Here is a 20438-nt window from a genome sequence, read left to right on the forward strand (position 1 = left end):
TCCAGTGATGGGAACAGTGCTGGGACTTCATGGATATAGGGAACTCTCAGAAGAGGAAGCTCCCTCTGTCCGTGTAGGCTGGACATTTCCCTAAGACTTACAAAGACCTGAACCCCGAGATGCGCTGACTTGCAGGTAGTATGTGCTTAAGGCGGATCTTGAACTGTCTTGTCCTGGCCCTGAGGCTATTTCTCTGTCCACTACATTATGCTGGCTCTTGCCCTTCATAATAAAAAACAAAAAAGGAGAGATAAAGCAGAGGTTGTACAAACTGATGTGTTAAAAAAAAAAGTCGGATGTCAGTATGAGCCGCGCTCTGCACCCCAAGTCTCCCAAATTTGCAAAAAAGCTTCTTTCTCACAGCTTTCTTTAGGGCCAAGCCTGGCCATGATTTTGCAGCATTAGGTGGCCCTGTCCTGTGGTGTTGCTCCCCTGGGTCTGTGTTAACAAAGAGAGAGCATCAATTTCCATTTAGTTGCTCGGAAGGTCCGAGTTTTACAAAGACCTTTTCTCTCCACCAAAAAAGGCTTGAGTTTCTCCGCTGGAAACATTCTTTTTTCTTCCATGCTGAAATGTTTCTGAAAAAGCAGCCACCCTGCCAAATGGATTATGTGCTGGCACAATACAACAATCCCATACATGCTATAATGATGCTAAATAATCATAAAGTTAATTAAAAACTACAGATTCCAGATGCTGCCCATCACCTAGCCGATTCCTCTGGGCAGGAAGATGCGCCGCAGCTTTGCCAAGATGCCGAGCAGGGTGGGTACACTGAGCAACGTGGAGGTCCGAGCGAACCCCAGGAGCCTCCTCTGGCTCAGGACAGCTCCCCCGTGTCAGGATGGCGGTGCTGTGCACGCAGATCTGCACGCTGTGCCCAGAACGCTGGCTAGGTCTGTTTCCAGGACCAGCGAGAAGCCATACAGCTGTGAAAATGGCTGGCATAACAGTGTATTTGCAGCCAGACTCTGGGCTCCTCACAGGCCCAGACAGATAGAGGAAGGATCCAGAAATTTTGATTTCATAGTAACTAAACTGTCTGCCTCTCCTGGATCTAGTTATGCTTCAGGCCTGTGGAGAAGGAGGGAAAGAGGGAATACAGGGAGGAAGTAAGCTCCTACTAGGTGCCAGATCTGTTTCCAGGACCAGCTCGAAGCCACACAACTGTGAAAATGGCTGGTATAAAAGTGTATTTGCAGCCAGACTCTCTGGGCTTCTCCTGGGATCAGACAGATAGAAGAAGGATCCAGAAATTTTGGTTTTATAGCAATCAAACTATCTGCCACTCCTGGATCTAGGTGTGCTTCTGGCCTGTAGGGAGGGAGGAAGAGAGGGAATAAAGGGAAGAAATAAGCTCCTACTAGGTGCCAGGCACTGGGCTAAGAGCTTTACAAGTTTCTGCATTTGGATATCACAAGAACTCTGGGAGGTAGATGCTATTGTTATTATCCCCATTTTAGAGTTAAGGGAAATGAGTCAGAAATTAAGTGACTTGGCTAAGATTGCACTAGGAGGTATCTAAGGCCAACTTTGAACGGAGCTCTCCCTGACTTCAGTCTCAGTGTACCATGCTCTGGACTTCCCAGTTGCTTTCCAGTACTCTTAGTCTTAAGTGAGATGGAGGTTTGTGTGAGCATTATCTATCTCCCTTATCATGGGATCTGAAGAATCATTCTTGCTAATTCAGCTAATTCTGCTTCCCTCCCAACTTTAGAAGATACATCAATGGTGTCCTCAGCTCCACAGAGCTAAGGATTTAGTCCCTGGGCCTTGATCTCACAAAAGTTACTAGAGTTGCTTCTTCCCCAGGAAATACAAGAACCAGGACCTGGAGCCAGACACCTCCGGCTGCAGGACTTCAAGCAATTCAGGGGAGAAGGGAAGCCAAAACTTGGCTCAGCCAATGGCTCAGAGCTGACAGTCCCTGGGCTGCAACTTGCCAGCAGGTGACCCATGGGTTTCTAGCCAAGGAGCTGGGGATTCTGGTCCTCACCTGTAATAAGCAAGGTATTCCCTTCCATCCTCACCTGTAATAATAAGGGTGCTTCCTTCCGTCACTGCCTTCCGAGGTGACGGCGCTGACGATGTCCTCGGTGTCAGTGCTCACCAGCTTCACGGCGTGGACAGTCAGGTGCTGGTTCAGGTTTGCACGGCACTTAGCCGCATAGGGGCACAAATGGCATTTGAATTTTCTCTCTTCTGCAGGACAAGGAGCACAAAGAAGGCAACCCCCCCAGGTCCCAAATCAGAAACTCAAGCATATCACTCTAGATGCCTCATGGCTAGAGTGCACACAAGGGAAGGCTTGAATGGCATTTCAAAGAGAAACCAGAGCCCCCTTGGAAAGGTGCATTTCTGAGAGGTTTGTTGAACAGGAGGGCCTATGGGCATTGAAAGAAAGCTCTGAGATGACCCAGAGCCCTCTGGGACTACAAGTGGACATTTGCTGGGGATGAGAATAGGATGGAGAACAATCTTCCTGCACCCCTCAGTGTAGCTGGGGTCCTGCTACTTATGGATTAAAAGCAGAGCAGCATTGGGGAAGGAAGGAACAATGCCCACAGTATTACAACTTAGGGGAAAGTAGTGCCATTGTCTAAGCTCCAGGTCAGCTAAGACAATTAAATGGGCTTGAAGAAGATAGCCTGATTCATAGAACACTTTTATTGCAAATTTTTATTTCAAAATATGTAAAAACAAATGAAAATTGCAGTGGGTTTCTTAATGGAGACCAGTATGTAAATGAGAGGAAGACTCCAAGATTATTCCCTGGGGGGTGGGGGTAAGGGTCATTCTGGATTCATCAGCTTCTTCAAGCATCTGAAAATTAAAGTGGTCTGCTTCATTGTCCAGAGGTTCAGAAAAAAAAGATTGACTGGGCTGCAATGGAGCATGAGGCTTTCTTTAATCCTCCCCTCCAAAAGTGGCTAAGTTATTAGATCTACCAAGGATAAAGTTCTGACCTTACTTGATTCTTATGAGGGTCAAATAAACAAACAGAAGGGAAAGTACTCTGAGAAAACTGAAAGGCTTGTGCTTTCCACTATGGTCTTGCATTAGATATCTTTGATTTGGAGCTGGAAGGGATCTTAGAGGTCCCTCCTGGTCCCTGCCTCTCTCTTCCATTCTTCAGAGGATCTCAAGACCAAAACCTGGAAGGGAACTTAGAGGTGATCTGGTCCACTTCATAGGTAAGGAAACAGATTTCATGAGGATACACCACTTGCCTAAGATTAGAGAGTAACTAGTTGTGTCTATTAAGCCATATTTGTTGTCCTCAGTGGTTTCCTATTCTAACTGACTCACAGATTTGAAAAAGAAGATAGATGCAGGATGAGGTTAAGTTCTCCCTTATGTAAAGTGGGGAAGGAAAGAGGGGCCAAAAAGATGAAGAAATGAGTTTAAGGTGATTTCACAGAATAAAGAGAGGATGGTCAGTCCCATCCCCCCCCCCCCCACCTCTTTCCAGTTATTCTTCCCCTCCCATTCCTTTTCCTTACAGATAACCAGTCCCAGGTGGGAAGGGAATATGTGCATGGTACTTGGCTTATCACTGGGATTTTCTTATCATAAAGGAATGTTCTCCCTTTCTTCTTCTCTCTCACAGAGTGGGAGGCTATGAAGAGAGGTGAGAAGCAGCAGCAGAAACTCCTCCAAACTCCTTCCTCTCAAAGCACATTCCTAAGGATTTAAATCTAAATGGAAAAACCTACAAAATTTTGAGCTCATGAGAACATATCCCAAAGTCAAATCCACTGAATTCGACTTTGTGAAGTTGAGGAGAAACTCAATTGCTGCAAAAATATCCAGAGGAAAAAGGAACCTTTCAAAATAAGACATAGATTATTCATTTCTTCTAGGACTTTGTTCAAAGACTAATTTACTCCAAATGAGAAAGGGGGTGGGGGTGGAAAATGGAATTTCTTCAATTTTCCTGATTTCTCCTGAAGAAATATGGCACTAGATTGAGGGGCCAATGGAAAGGGGCAATAGGGATTGGAGTAAGGATGGAGTTAAGCGTGTGAGAAAAGCTCAAGGTTCACTTTACCTGTGTGCAGCGAGAGATGTCGAGACAACGTCTGCTGTCGGCCAAACACTTTCCCACATACATCGCAGGGGAAAAGCTGGTCATTGAATTTCCAAGATGGCAATCCATTTCCTGCCTCCAGCCCTATCTTTTCTGCTTCTGGACCATAAGATGAAACACAATGACAAACAAACAAAAAACCAACACAGAACAAATTACACTTTAGTTACATAAAGCCTTGCATAAAGTTCATCTTGTAGTAAGATGACCAGGGACTTTAGTAGCCATTGTCCCATACCCATCCTGTAGGACTATTTCTTGCATATGAAACTGCTCCTGAAAGCAAAAGCAATTTTAATACAAATCTAGGTGAATTCCTAGTTGGAAACTGGACCTAGAACTGGAATCTAGGTTTGATGTAAGGATTGGGAAAAACTCTTGAAAACTGGAACTATTCTACAGTGGAATGGACTGGGGGAAATGGATTCTCTTTCACTGGAAGCCTTCAGATAGATACAAGATGAATGACTATTTGTATTCATTTGTACATGAATTCTTTCCCAGGGATGATTTCTATTCACTGGTCACTGAGATGCCATCTTGGTTCTGAAATTTGGAGGGCTTCTAAAACAGTTAGTTGGCTTATTTAGCCTATTTTTGTACCATGGATGCCTTTGGCAGTGTAGTAAAGACAATGGACTCCTCAGAATGAAGTTTTATAATGCAAAAACTATACAGAATTAGAAAAGAAAAAAAATTCTATTATATATAAGTTCATGGATCCCAATTTTACATTAAGAGCTTCTTTGCACTCATCTTGCCCCAATATCTCATTTTATAGATGAGAAAATGCAGGTTGAAAGAACTGAGCGATTTGCCTGGGTTTTCTAATGCCCAAGCTGGGCTCGTTCCACTATATATGCTGAGTTTCTTCTCTTTGGCTAAAGGTCAGACAACCAACTACTTACTCAATAGACACGCGGTGAATGAAAGAACGAGCTCACTGCTATCACACCTTGAGTTCACAATCATGCCTCCAAAGAGCAATTTAACAAATATTTATTAAGCATTTAGTGTGTATGAGGCAGTGTTCTAGGAGCTCGGGATCAGATGAATGACAAATATAAAATACCCACTGACCTCAAGAAGCTTACATTCTATTGGCGAGAGACTAGCAGGGATGACAAATCTTAAACCATAACTTGAAACAAACTGGTAGCATATCCAGGACAGTCTCATATGTAAAAACAGTGGACTGGACCAGATGATTGTTAGTCCCTTCGGTCCTAAGAGATAATCATTTCATGAATTTATCTTCCTTATTCCTTTTCATGAGCTTCTTTGAGGAGCTCACGAAAAGGAGTAAGGAAGATAAATACACAGTACAAAGAGAGTAACCTGTTGAATTTCAGGTTAACCTCCCTTCCCTTCCCTGAGCCTCAGTTTATGTGAAACCAGTGATAGGACTAGTCCTAAATTTCAGAAGCACCATATGTGCTTTTTTTTTTTAGAAGTGTCCAGAAGAATAAGATAGCTACATGCAGGGACCGAAGTCAGGAAGATTCATTTTTTTGAATTCAAATTTGGCCACAGACATTAGCTGTATCCTCCATGGCAAATTGCTTAGCTCTGCCTCAGTTTTCTCATCTGTCAAATGAACTAGAGAAGGAAATGGAAAACCACTCCAGTATTATGGCCAAGAAAACCCTGAATGAGATCACAAAAAGCTGGACACAACTGAAAACAATTTAATAAAAAGAAAAGGGCCATCAGAGGTGACAGGAAACAAAAAATCACAGAGCTCCATCAGTAACTTTGTTTAGGTATTTAGGCTGGACATTTATATCCTATGTATATCCCACTAGAAATTCAGAACAGCATAAGTTGCCCTATGGTGGAGGCTCAAAGATTCTACCTCAGTCCTGAGCAGACCATAGTCTAAAGACAAGAACAAAACTTTTGTTTGCTCTAGTTTGCTCGAAGCCATGAAGAAGATTAGACTTCTGTTTCTATCCCATGAGAGCCAGATGGACCAAAATCCAGCTGAAGAAAGACTTGAGCAAAGAAGAAAAGGATGGATGAATTGGGGTACCAGTCATTTATGTTTCTGGGTACCAATGACAAGATGACACCTGGTAAAACACTTATTTATTGACATCACTTTGTCTGAATGTGATTTTCAGGACCCAGTCTGAGATGGCAATTCTTCCCTTATAAGACAAAAACTGGACAACCCCAGAAATTCAAATTTGGGAGGAAGGGGCACAGAGGGAAAGGGGAAAAGGTCTATATAGCCTTCACCTATTGGCCCAGGAAAAGCCAAATAGAACTGTTTATTATATTACTGCACTCAAATTCAAGGAGTGGGCATTTTAACCACGTTGTGATAATAGGGACATTTTAGTGATTCCTTTTAAGTATGTAATCAAAACACAGCTTCAAAGGAAGAATATGGTAATAATTATATGAGAAGGTCAAGAGGGAACAGGGTCCTCCAATACACTCAAAACAAGAATGAATTAATTGGGTCACATACCAAACGAGTAGACACAATTAAAAGTAAATAAGTCTTTTAACAATTCCTATAAGTATTAGTCATTCAAGCTCTTCTGTGCACTCCAGAAGCTGAAAATATTGCATTTAAAAAAAAAAGGTCTGATTTCCTTTACTCAGAAAAATAACAGCAGCACTATACAGTGAAAAAGGAAGATTTCAGCTCACCATGAAAACACAAGGATAAAGTTGAAGCAAGCAGGAGCCCACTAGGAGGATATCGACTGGAATTCCAACTCTTCCACTGATTCCTTTTATTCTAGAGCAAGTTACATCCTCTCTCTAAGCTTTCTAAAGCAGGAAGACTCAGTTCAAATCTGGCTTCAGATACATACTAGCTGGCCAAGTCACTTAACATCTATCGGACTCAGTTTTCTCAAATGTAAATGTTGACATAAGAGTAGCCCACTATAATAACTTCCAGGATTGTTATAAGATCAAATGAGCTACCTATAAAACACAGTAACTGTACAAGGCAGGAAGGATCCTCCTATACCAGATCTGGTGCTTCTTCCATTGTACCATGCTGCTCCTCTTAGAGAAAGACCAGCTATTATTTATGACTATTGGACGTGATCTCTTCCATCTCCCATAACTCTTTCACTAGCACTTATCTCAAATTCCCTTAGACAGCATGGAAGTTATTGGTAGACTTAGCTTTTGCCAATTAGAATGTAAGGGATCTCTTTCTGTGTTGTTTCAGAATCTCTTAGTTACCTTAGAAGATGGCTTTTAAGTCAAGAAAAAGTAAAATATGGTAGAATTGGGTTCCTTTTACTGAAGTTCAGAAACTACCACCTTAGCAAACATCAGAGAAAGACAAGGAGCTAAGAGTTGGAATTATGTTGACAAAATTAGTCCCAAGGCAATGGGTTTCTCCTCAACCAGGTCTGGAAAAAGGAAGTGGCAATTCTTTCCTAGCTTTTGATCTTGGGAAAAATAAGGTGAGCCTGCTTTAGCCTGGGGGAGAGGGCCTAGCTTGCTATTTAGCATTTAGTGGGGCCCACAAGTAGAGTAGAGAATGCAGTTATTTTGAGTGTAAATGAATCCCAATAAGCATCCACATGAGATTAGAAAGAAATAAGCATCCTTTGCATTTTACAATTAGAGAGACTTAGGTCTGTGACCAAGGTATGGTTGAAATAGAGCTTCCTAATTTACATATCACTCACTGTGTTGCTCTTTGCACAACTTTGGTTTGCTTTAATTTTTTAAAGCAAAAAAGAAATCATTGTGAGTTAAGGCAGTTCCTCTAGATCCCAAGCTTCTTCTTTGTAACATGGTGACTTTCCACTTAAGAGAAGTCCTTTGTTGATAATTTTTTACTGTTACTATTTGTTTTCTCACCAACTCCAGAATCCTTATGATGACAGCTCCATTTTGGGTCAATGTCACCAGCCTGAACACACATTTGTTTCAATTGCCTACTTCAAAGCCCTGACATAAGGTTATAGACCTAGCATTTCCATATTCCCCTTCTTTCATTACTATTTTCTCTCAATTTTTTTCTTTTTTCCCACATGAAAACATTATTAAGTTCATGAATTTAGAATTAGAATGGACTTTAGATGTTGTCTAAACCAAATTTACAGATGAAGAAACTGAAAACCAAGAAAGTAAGGTATACACAGGTAGTGTGGTGGAGGTGAGGATTTGAACCTTGTTCTTACAGCTCCAAATATAGCACCCCCGCACCACTACATGCTGTTTTTCCTATTTCATTCCATCAATTTCATTACAAATCTTCTTTCTAATATAAATCACACTCAATAAAAGAGCTTATATTTGGATATTTCATGCTTTCTTCCCATACAAAAGCTAGCTTTCCTATAGAGCTTTAATTTCTTTCCTCAGGTCTTTCGTAGCCTTTGGGATACTCAGAATTTATTCCTATGACTGTTTTCTGAATAGGCTATTATCAGATTCTCAAGACTATTTCCTTTCTCTATATGATCTTTTGAATTTGACATCACTTTCTGTCATATCTTTGTCCTACAATGATCTTCACTGTCTTGACTTTAACAAGTAGACAGAGGGAATTATGTTTGAGCTAAAGCTTTTATAGACGGGAAAACAGATCCAGAGAAGGTCACACAGTCAGGAGCAGAGATGAGCTGAGTCCTTAATTCTAGCCCAATACTTTTCAACAGATCTCACTGGTGACTGCCCATCAGTTCAGAGAGTCAAGTTCTTGTAGTAACCTACTCAGTAGGGCTGCAGTGGGCAATGAATTTAGAAGCAGAAGATTTGGGTGACATCCCAGCTTTGCCCAGATGTGTTTTAGTTGGTTCTTTATCTCTTAAGTGAGAAGGCTTAATTAGGTCACTTTAATGTCTCTTCCATCAATGGGCATTGATGGGAATCCAAAAAATCTTATTTTGATGACACCAAAAGAAAGATTAATGATTCAGGTAGAATTAAATTTTATGCTTCTGGGTATGTAATCCAGGGGTATAAGTTTCACTTTACTGCAAAGTACTGAGGTGGATGAAAGACCTTTGAGGCCTGAATTCAAGCCTCTATTTTCTACTCAGTAGCCATATGACTATGGGAAAATTATTTAATTTCTCTGGACTTGAAAACAAACAACTTCTCTTGAATCTGTCCCCTTCTCTCCCTTCACAACATAACCTTCCTAATTTTGCTCCTAGTAACCTCTTGCTTAGATTATCTCAGGGCTTCTTGAACTTTTTCTATTCATGACCTTTTTTTCTCTCAAGAAATTTTTATATGACCTTGGGTATGTGGGTATTTAAATAGCTACATAAATCAAATATCTATGGATAATAAATCCTAAAGAAATTTACTGTAAAACAATTTTCTGATATATATACATATATATATACCTATTATATATAATTTTTATTAAAAACAAGAGCAAATTTTCATACTTTTGAGATGGATGTGCTTGTTTATTTTTACATAAAGAATCAAATCTTGTTATATTAAGTTTTTGTACAAACAAAACTAATGGGAAGGGGGTGGAGCCAAGATGGATGAGAGTAGACATTTACTATCTAACTTCCTCTGAGTTTCCCTCAAACCAACAAGAAATTAAGCCTCTGAACTGATTTTAGAGTGACAGAACCCACAAATATTTGGAGTAAAACAACTTTCCAGAAGAAGAACTTCAAAAAAGTTCTGTTTTAATTGGGCAGGGAGAGAGACTGTAGTGAAGAGATCTGGGGTGGGGAACCAGGACATTGTGGGGTCCATGTACCAGGGAATCTACTGTGACGTTCTTAGGCTACTTATTCCTAGTTCCAAGTCAGTAGATCAGCAGATTAGCTGTAAGACACCCAAAGAAAATACAAAAGGCAAATTGTGAGCTACTGAACTGTGGGACCTGGCCACATTTATGCAGCATCAGAAGTTACTCAGCAACATTGGCTCCAGAGCAAACTAAAGTGGGTATCACTCCTTTGCCTTAAGAATAGACCTCAACCTTTAAAAAATGAGCAAAAAATCAAAAAGAACTCTGACCATTGATCACTTTTATGAAGAAAGAGAAGAACAAACGTCACACCTTAAGGATCTTAAAGGCAAATTAGCTCTAGCTGAAGCTCCAAAGGGTGATATGAATTGATCCCCATTTCATATGGCTCTCTTGGAAGAATTCAAAAAGGGTCTTAAAAGAGAGAAGAAAAATGGAAAAAATGAAACAAGATCTTTGAAAGAAGGTATAGAAAAGGAAAAACAAATTACCTGAAGAAAACTCCTTACAAGATAGATTTGATGGAATGAAAAAAGCATATAACTCTTTACAAAATAGATGTGAAAAAGAAACTAATTCATTGAAAAACAGAATTTGTGAAATGGAAAAAAAATGCAACAAACAAAACACTTCAGTTGGCCAAATGCAAAAGGAAATAAAAAACTAATCTTAGAAAATAATTCACTAAAAGTTAGAATTGAACAAATGGAATTGAATGACTCAATGAGATTTCAAGGATTGGTCAAACAAAAAAAAAGGAAAAAATAGAAGAATATGTAAAATGCCTCATTGGAAAAACAACTGACCTGGAAATTAGGTTTAGGAGAGACAATCTAAGAATTACTGGACTTCCTGAAAACCATGATGAATAAAAGAGCCTAGACATCATCCTTCAGGAAATCATCAAGGAAAATTGTCCAGATGTCCTAGAATCAGAGGGTAAAATAGCTATTGAAAGAATTCACAGATTACCTCCTGAAAGAGACCCCAAAATGAAAACTCCAAGAAACACTGTAGCTAAAAATTTCGGAATTATCAAAATCAACATAGCCAAGATTTGAAGGGAAGCAAAAAACTTGAGAAAATTTTTTTACATCCAAAGTTTCTGATAAAAGCCTCATTTCTAAAACATATAGAGATTGACTTAAATTTATAAGAATATAAGCTATTCTCCAATTGATAATTGGTCAAAGGATATGAATAGATAATCTTCCTATGAAGAAATTAAAGTAATTTCTAGCCATATTTTAAAAAATGTTCTAAATTATTATTGATCAGAGAAATACAAATTAATACAATTCTGAGGTACCATTACACATCTCTCAGATTGTTTAAGATGAAAGGAAAAGATAATGAAGAATGTTGGAAAGGATGTGAGAAAACTGGGACATGAATATGTTATTGGTGAAGTTGTGAAATGATCCAACCATTCTGGAGAGCAATTTGGAACTATGCCCAAAGGGCTATAAAACTGTGTATATCCTTTGATCCTGTAGTGTCTCTATTGGGTCTGTATTCTAAAGAGATCAAAAGAAAAAAGGGAAAAGGACCCACTTGTGCAAAAATGTTTGTGGCAGTCCTTTTTGTAGTGGCAAGAAACTAGAAATTGAGTAGATGCCTATTAGTTGGGGAATGACTGAATAAGTTATGCTATATGAATGTAATGGAATATATTACATATATTTCATTTCTATAAGAAATGATCTACAGGATGATTTCAGAAAGTTCTGGAGAGACTTATATGAACTGATGCCAAGTGAAATAAATAGAACCAAAAGAACATTGTACACAGCAAAACAAGATTACGTGATGATCAACTGTGATGGACTTGGTTCTTTTAAAAAATGAGGCAATTCAGTCCAATTCCAATTGACTTGTGATGGAGAGAGGCATATGTACCCAGAGAGGGCACCATGGGGACTAAATGTGAATCACAATATAGTATTTTCACCTTTTTTGTTGTGTGCTTTTTTTTTTTTTCTTTTGTCTCTTTGGTTTGTTTTTTCTTGATCTGATTTTTCTTATGCAGCATGATAAAAGTAGAAATATGTTTAGAAAAATTCCACATGTTTAACGTATATTAAATTACTGTCTAAGGGAGGGGATAAGAGGAAGAGAAGAAAAATTTGGAATGCAAAGTTTTGCAAGGGCAAATGTTGAAAATTATATTTGCATGTATTCTGAAAGATAAAAAAGATATTAGTATAAAATAATAAGAATTAAATCTTGGTGGAACATTTTATATGTTTTAATGCTGCCAACTTTTTTTTAATAGTAAACCCTCACAATCAGTTACAGGACCCCAAATGGGTTGGTGATCCACAGTTTAAAAACTTTTAGACTATTCAATAGTTTGCTAATTGCTCTCCTTTCATCTGTTCTGTTACTTTTCCAATCCATTCTTTGATCCACAGAGGTGGTCTAGCTACCACAAAGCACTCCTGTTATTCCCCAAACTTAGTATTCTATCTCTCTCTCCATCCCTTTGTATTTCATGCCTGAAGAGTACTTGGAGTAAAATACTCCAGGTACTCTCATGCCTTATCTGGGCCTCTGAGAATCCCTGGCTTCCTCAGCTCATATGCTTTTTCAAATAAGAAACCTTCCCTATCTCCTTTGTTTTTAGTGTTCCTTTTCTCTCCTTAAATTATCTTGTATATTCACTCCTTGAGGGGAGGAAGTAATTTTTGTTTTAACTTTGTAACTCGTGGGGCTAGGACAATGTCTTGCCTATATTAGGCACTTAGACGCTTGTGGGATTGGAATGATGAATTTTTAAAATTGAAAATCTTTTAAAATGAAATGACAAATGAGCTTTAAAAATTGTTTATTACCTAAAAAATCACTTGTAGAAGCTTTATACTTAATTGCTTTTTAAATTGCTATAAAAGTCTATTTGGCAGCAAGAAAATAAAAGCAAAGAAATCAGTTGGTGTCTGATCCAAATCCTCTGGGAATGCAAAAGAACATTTATGACCACACTGATTATATTTAATTCCTATGTTTTTATAAGATAATTATCATAGCACATTTCACAAAGTGTCTCTCCTTCTTGTATGGCCTGGATCGGATGGCTGCAGGGATCCCTCCCTTTGCTCACTTTCTGAAATGGATTCTGTATCTGTTTTTCAATAAAATAGGAAAGAGCAGGATGGGGAATGGACCACGGCAGCATTGGTGTAGGGAACATCCTCAATGAGGAAAATCATTTGGCACATATACAGTATCCTTCCTGCAACTTGCCCTGAAAGTTGCCCAGGCCACTGAGATGTTAAATGACATGCACAGGATCACACATCTTGAACTCAGGGTTTCTTGGCTCTCTGTTATATATATATCACTCTGCTTCTCTTATCTTTAAATAAAATTTCCTAATGTGGACTAGCATTTTATTTCATTGACAACTAGGAATAGAGATTTTAAATATATGTGCAGCAATTTAGAATTTTATTTTCTCTCTTTTATTTGACTGTCCTCTTTCCAATTTTATCTTATGTTTAAACACCTTTAATTGGTTTAGTTAGATTTTCCACCAAACCTTTTCTTTGTTTTTATTCTTTTATTTAAATTTTATTATTTATTTTTAGCATTTAAAAACTTATAAAATTTTTTCTCTCCATATTCTTCCTTATCCATTGATATGGCAAGCAACATGCTTATCAATGATACATGTGATATCACGCAAAACATATTTCTGCCAGATTCTCCCCTAAACACGCCCTCCCTCCACACATACAAAGTGAAAAAAAAATTATACTTCAATTTGCACTGAATTCATCACTTTTCTCCCGGGAGGTGGATAGCACTTTTAAAAAATTTAAACAATCCTATGGAATTGTCTTGAGTCATTGTATTGATCAAAGTAGTTAAATCTTTTACAATTGATTATAATTACAGTATTATTATTATGGGACATAATGTTCTCCTGTTCTGCCCACTTCATTTTGCATTGATTCATAGGTCTTTCCAGGTTCTTCTGAAATCACCTTCCTCTCATCATTTCTTAAAGCACAATAATATTCCATCATAATTACATTCCACAACTTGTGCAGTCATTACTCAAATTATGAGTATCACCTCAATTCTTTCATACCACAGAAAGAGCTGATACAAATATTTCTGGTTTTCCTTTTTCTATGATATCTTTTAGATATAGACTTAGAATAGTGACAATACTGTATCAAAAGGTAGACACAATGTAGTATTCCTTTGAACACAGTTCAAATTGTTCTCTAGAATGGTGGGACCTGTTTTTAATCTCTCCCTAACAGTGCATTACAGTTCTTATTTTAATACATCTCCACCAGCATCCTTTTCTTCTCTTTTTTTTTTTCAATCTGATAGATGTGAGATGGTACAGCAGAGTTGTTTTAATTTGCTTTTCTCTAGTCAATAGTGATTTAGACATTTTGTAATATGACTATAGACAGCCTTGATTTCTTCTTCTGAAAATAGCTTCTGTCTGTTCATATCTTTTGACCATTTATCAACTTGGGAATGCTTCCTTTTTATGATTTATCTCAGTTCCCCATATATTTGAGAAATAAGGTCTTTATCAGAGAAACTTGATGTAATTTTTTTTACATTACTTCATTGCTATGGTACTTTTAGCAAAATGTATCTTTGATTATCTCTTTTAATTAGGTCTATTTTTACTTCTGCTTTGTTTGAGATCATGATTGCTATCCTTGCCTTTTATTTTATTTTTTTTAATAACCTCAGTTGAAGCATAATAGATTCTTCTCCAGCCCCTTATTTTTACTTTGTGTCTCTCTGGTTCAAGTATATTTATTGTAAACATTTTGGTTTCTAATCCATATAGCAGTATACTTCTGCTTCTGTTTTATGATTGAGCTCATTTCATTGATATTCGCAGTTATGATTGCTCTTTCTCTTACGTATTTTTCTCCATTCTATTTTCTTGTTTTTTTATTCTCTTTTTACCCTCTCCCTCTGCAAACATTTGTGTTGCCTCTAACCACTGCCTCCCTTAATCTGCTCTGTTCCTATAAACTTCTCCCCTTTTCTCTGATCCCCTTCCCCTCCTATTTCCCTGTTGGGCAAGAGATTTCACTATTCAGATGATTATGTATATGTATTTTTTCCCTTTTTGAACCAATTTCAACAAAAGGTTCGAGCACTGTCTGCCACCTTCCCCCCACCCCTCCAGTTTCCTTTCCATTATAAAAGTTCTTCTCTTTGTGGCTCTTTTATGTGAGATATTTTTCCTCCATTTTTTTTCTCTCTCATCCCCCTTCTCTCAGTGCATTCCATTTTCTCACCCTTTAATATTTTTTGAGGTCATTCCAGTATAATCGATTCACATTCATGTCTCCTGTCAATGAAGTTCTAACTGTCTAATAATCATAGAGTTCTTAGAAGTAGCATGTATTATTTTCCCATATAGAAATATATACAGTTTAATTTTTTGAGTCCTTTATAATTTTTCTTTCATGAATAACTTTTTGTGTTTCTCTTGAATCTTATGTTTGAATGTCAAAATTTCCATTAAATCTGGTCAAAGGATATGAACAGACAATTTTCAGATGATGAAATTGAAACTATTTCCACTCATATGAAAGAGTGTTCCAAATCACTACTGATCAGAGAAATGCAAATTAAGACAACTCTGTGATACCACTACTCCTGTCAGATTGGCTAAGATGACAGGAACAAATAATGATGAATATTGGAGGGGATGTGGGAAAATTGGGACACTGATGCATTGTTGGTTGAGTTGTGAACGAATCCAACCATTCTGAAGAGCAATCTGGAATTATGCCCAAAAAAGTTATCAAACTGTGCATACCCTTTGATCCAGCAGTGCTACTACTGGGCTTATATCCCACAGAAATACTAAAGAAGGGAAAGGGTCCTGTATGTGCCAAAATGTTTGTGGCAGCCCTTTTCATAGTGGCTAGAAGCTGGAAGATGAATGGATGTCCATCAGTTGGAGAATGGTTGGGTAAATTATGGTCTATGAATGTTATGGAATATTATTGTTCTGTAAGAAATGACCAGCAGGAGGAATACAGAGAAGCTTGGAGAGACTTACATCAACTGATGCTGAGTGAAATGAACCAGACCTAGGAGATCATTATATACTTCAGCAATGATAGTGTATGAGGATGTATTCTGATGGAAGTGGATATCTTCAACATAGAGAAGAGCTAATCCAATTCCAATTGATCAATGATGGACAGAATAAGCTACACCCAGAGAAGGAACCCTGGGAAATGAGTGTATACTGTTAGCATTTCTTTGTTTTTCTCCCCAGGTTATTTTTATCTTCCGAATCCAATTCTTCCTTTGCAACAACAACAACAACAACAACAACAAAATTCGGTTCTGCACACACACACACACACACACATATACACACACACACACACATATATATATATATATATATATATATATATATATATTAGTACCTAGGATATACTATAACATATTTAATATGTATGGGAATGCCTGCCATCTAGGGGAGGGGGTGGAGAAAAGGAGGGGAAAAATTCGGAACATAAGGGAGTACAAGGGATAATGTTGTAAAAAATTACCTATGCATATGTACTGTCAAAAAATGTTATAATTATAAAATTAATTTAAAAAATTTTCCATTAAATCTAAAACTTCATCAGGAATGCTTGAATTCTATTTCATTAAATATTCATTTCTCCCCTAAAAGATTATACTTTTAATACTTAAGTTTTTCATGGCAGGCTTTTCTTGGTTATAATCCTAGCTCCTTTGCCTTCTGGAATATTATATTCCAAGCCCTTCCTTCTTTCAGCATAAAGATTAATCAATCTTATGTAATCTTTACTGTGGCACTATGATATTTGAATGGTTTCTTTTTATCTCCTTTAAAAACTTTTTTCTTGATCTGGGAACTCTGGAATTTGGCTATTATATTCCATGGAGTCTTTGTTTTGGTATTTCTCTCAAGATGTGTTCAGTGAATTCTTCCAGTTTCTATTTTACCTTCTGGCTCTAAGACATAGTGGGAGTTTTCCTTTATAATTTCTTGAAATATGATGTTTAGGCTTTTAAAAAATTCATGGCTTTCAAGCAGTCCAATAATTCTTAAATTATTTGTATTTAATCTATTTCCCATCAGTTGTTCTTTCTTAATAAAATTTTTCATATTTTCTACTATTTTTTCATTCTTTAATAAAATGTTTCATATTTTACAATATTTTTTCACTCTTTTGACTTTGTTTTTTTGTTTCTTGATATGTCATGAAGTCATTAGCTTCCACTTGCCCAATTCTAAATTTTAAGGAATTATTTTCTTCAGTGAATTTTTGTGCCTTTTTCCATCATTTGATCATGTCTATTTTTAAGGTGTTATTTTCCTTGGTAATTTTTGTGCCTTTTTCCCCAAAACTTTTTCTAATTTTCCTGTATCACTTTCATTTTTTTCTCCAATTTTTCCTCTACCATTTCTTTCTTTCTTTAGATCATCTAGGAATTCTTGTTAGACTTGTGTTCACTTTGCATTTCCCTTTTCATCCCCTTTGCCAGTCCTTGCCTTTGAGGTTTTGCTAGTAGCTATTTTTCCCTTCATAATTTTCTTGTATCACTCTCATTTCTTTCTCCAATTTTTCCTCTACCATTCATTTCTTTCTTTAGCTCATCTAGGAATTCTTGTTAGACTTGTGTCCAATTTGCATTTCCCTTTTTATCCCCTCTCCCAACCCCTCCCTTTGAGGTTTTGCTAGATGCTATTTTTCTCTTTATTGCCTTCTGAATCTGTGTATTGCTTCCCTACCACAGCAGGAAGCAGTAAGTGATGTCTAGAACGTTCAGTTAGGTTATTTCTTCTCTTCCACAATCTTGAGTGCACCCTAGTCATTTGCTTTAGAAAACTGAGAAACTTTATCAAATCACAATATAATTAGGTCCACCTCCCTCATTTCACAGATAAGGAAAGGGAATCTGACAATTTTATACCTTGCCCAAGGCCACACAGTTAATAATAAAGTTTGGATTAGAGTAAAGATATTATTTCAAGCCCCCCTCATCTTTCCTGAATATGTATAAATCTATAACAAGTCTTTTTTCCTGTGCCAACATAAAAAAGGAACTTTTTGCTTTCTTCAATTTTTTTCTCTATTTTAGATTTTTAATACTCAGATAAAAGTAGGCTTGATCTATCTTTGTTCCATGTTGTTTAGGATAGTTTTTAAAATCTGTTCCTGGTTGGGTTCATGATAATTAACCATCTAGGATCTAGGTTCAGATCTAAACTCTAAAACTTACTAGCTGTATGATTTTATAAGCAATTCACTTAGTCTCTCACTTAATCAATTTCCTTATGTGTAAAATAGGAACAGGAAGTTAACACTACATGACCTCTAAGTCTATGATCTTGGGAGAAGAAAAAAATAGGAACAATTTGCTCTAGGCACAATCTCAAAAACTTAGCACCCAAGTGGAACTCCGAGGTACACAATTTATTATTGGGAAGTAGTATCTGTGACTTTTCGAGATGGTTCATATTTTGTGGTAGCTGGCTCAAATCAGGAGGGGGATGTGGGGAGAATTAAAGTTTATTTCTTTTTAGAAGCCTGTAAAATTTGGATGCTTTTTAACCTTTCTTCTGAAGGTTGTATGTATGGTAGGTATGGTATATGGCACAGACTGTTTCTGATTTGGGGTTTTCCAACTTCAAACCGCTGCTGTCTGTTCTGAGAATGAATATCCCGCCTTTTACTGCCAGAAAATGCCTCCACATCAGCACCGCTCAACCTGACTTCAGCCCGAGAAATGCTGAGCGAGGACACTTGATTTGGTTGAAGCTCTAAGCAAAGATGAGGACAAAATGTGACCCGAATACATAAATAACTGTGCAGATTCCCTAAATCAGCATTACAACTGCCAGCAGGTCAGTAAGGAGGCTACTCCAAAGAGAAGCGGCCTTTACATTATGACACATGAGATGCTGATTATTTTCCTTCTCCTACCAAGGTTTGAGAGAGTCAAAGCACAACTCGGTTATAGTCCTGTACATTTGAAGAGAAGCCCCCTGATGATGATTATTGTATGACTCCTGAGTCTGATGCTGCTCACAAGCATCTTCCAGTAAATCTCAGTGTGCATGTTCCCTTCAAAGGTATGAACTGCACCTCACTTCTGTGCAACTCTAGTCCAGTCATCAGAGAGACTGTGGTTGTACAGGCTTGAGTGAGGGAACTGAGGATGCTTGCCTGGAGAAGACTCAAGGGAGGCAGTTTAGATTGTCCCAGTTTTTGAGGGGCTACCAGGTGAAAGTGGGGATAGATCTCTTCTGTTTGGCTTTAGAGGGCTGAATCAGGAGCAAAGGACAGAAACTGCAGAGATAAATTTAAGCTTCCAGGAGAGCTTTGGCTCAGGAAAACCTTCCTAGCGATTAGAACCGTCCCAAAGTGGAATAAGCTACCTTGGATAGTGCTGAGTTCCCCTCCTTGGAGATTTAAAATAGAAAGTGGATAGCCAATTTTAATTTTCTAGTTAACAAAAATTCCCTCCCTGCCACCTCCTTCTCACCATCACCCCCAAGTGGAGAAGAAAACTTTGAACAAATGTGCAGAATCAAGCAAAACAAATGCCCATATGGGCTGTGTCCCCAAAAGGTGTGGCTCATTCTGCAGAGTTAGTCAGATGATCCCTTCTTCAGTATATCAGGACAGGAATTCCTTTTGGAAATTTGGACTCAGTGACCACATTGGTCTCTTCCAACTCTAGCATTGTGTGATTTTGCTTTCTAAGCATCAGCTCAGCTAAGTATGGAAGGCTGACGCCTTGGTGATGGATTCTTTGGCCACGGCTACCCATCCCTCAGTATCACGGGATCTTAAAAAGTCAGGGCTTGAAGGGCTCAATCTCACTTCCTTTCCCCTAATTTCCCCCCCAATCTCCCAAGAGGTGAACTGGTGTGGCTGATCAGTCCAGCATTGGGATTGGAAGTCCTGAGGACCAGGGAGGGCCTTTCTGCACTGGGCTATTGGGAATCACAGAATGTTTTGTGAGAACTAACAGGGACTTCTGCAGCCACCGAGTCCTGCCAATATCTGAAAAAAGAATCCTCACTATGACACAGCAGATGTGCTCCGACAAGTCTTCCTGGAGACCTCCAATGTGGGAGGACCAGTCACTGATGGCTTTGAATTCTGCCCGACACACTGGTTTTATGATCCTAGGCAAGGCACTTATTAGAAGGCTGCAACAATAACCTCCCCATGCCTCAGTTTTCTCATCTGTAAGATGGAAATAGTAACACCTCACAGGGGCAGCCAGGTGGCACCATAGGGCACAGAATGCCTGAAATCAGGGAATCCAATTTAGCTTGGGACACTCACTACCTGTGTGAGCCTGACCATATCATTTGACTCCTGTTTGTCTCAATCCACAGGAGAAGGAAAGGGCAAAACACTCCAGTATCATTTCCAAGAAGCCTCCACGGAAGGTATTTGTGTGCTTTGGTCCATGGGGAAATAAAGAATGACTAAACAGCAGCCAGTCTGCTGAAGCTAAAATGAGAAAACACACAAAAAGCAGTCTGCAAACTTTCTAGTACTATACAAATGCTGAATAGTGTTATTATTATTAATTGATTTGTATCTCACTAAATTTTAGCTTTGCCTGACATTGGCTGTT

At 38.2% G+C, this 20438-nt stretch overlaps 1 protein-coding gene across 7 annotated transcripts in view; it reads right to left on the minus strand.

The window, feature by feature from the left end:
- ZNF827 (zinc finger protein 827) overlaps positions 1 to 20438 on the minus strand; it is a 256489-nt gene that overhangs the window by 16143 nt on the left and 219908 nt on the right. For 6 of the 7 annotated variants that reach the window (XM_074274620.1, XM_074274622.1, XM_074274626.1 and 3 more), the window contains 2 exons: positions 4052 to 4189; positions 2031 to 2202 (listed from right to left, as the gene is read on the minus strand). In XM_074274620.1, the coding sequence (XP_074130721.1) occupies positions 2031 to 2202; positions 4052 to 4189 (310 nt within the window). The remainder of the gene's footprint in view (positions 1 to 2030; positions 2203 to 4051; positions 4190 to 20438) is intronic. The other variant, XM_074274621.1, reaches the window with a different exon arrangement.

Source organism: Sminthopsis crassicaudata, chromosome 6, assembly GCF_048593235.1.
Source record: "Sminthopsis crassicaudata isolate SCR6 chromosome 6, ASM4859323v1, whole genome shotgun sequence".
Lineage (NCBI taxonomy): Eukaryota > Metazoa > Chordata > Mammalia > Dasyuromorphia > Dasyuridae > Sminthopsis > Sminthopsis crassicaudata.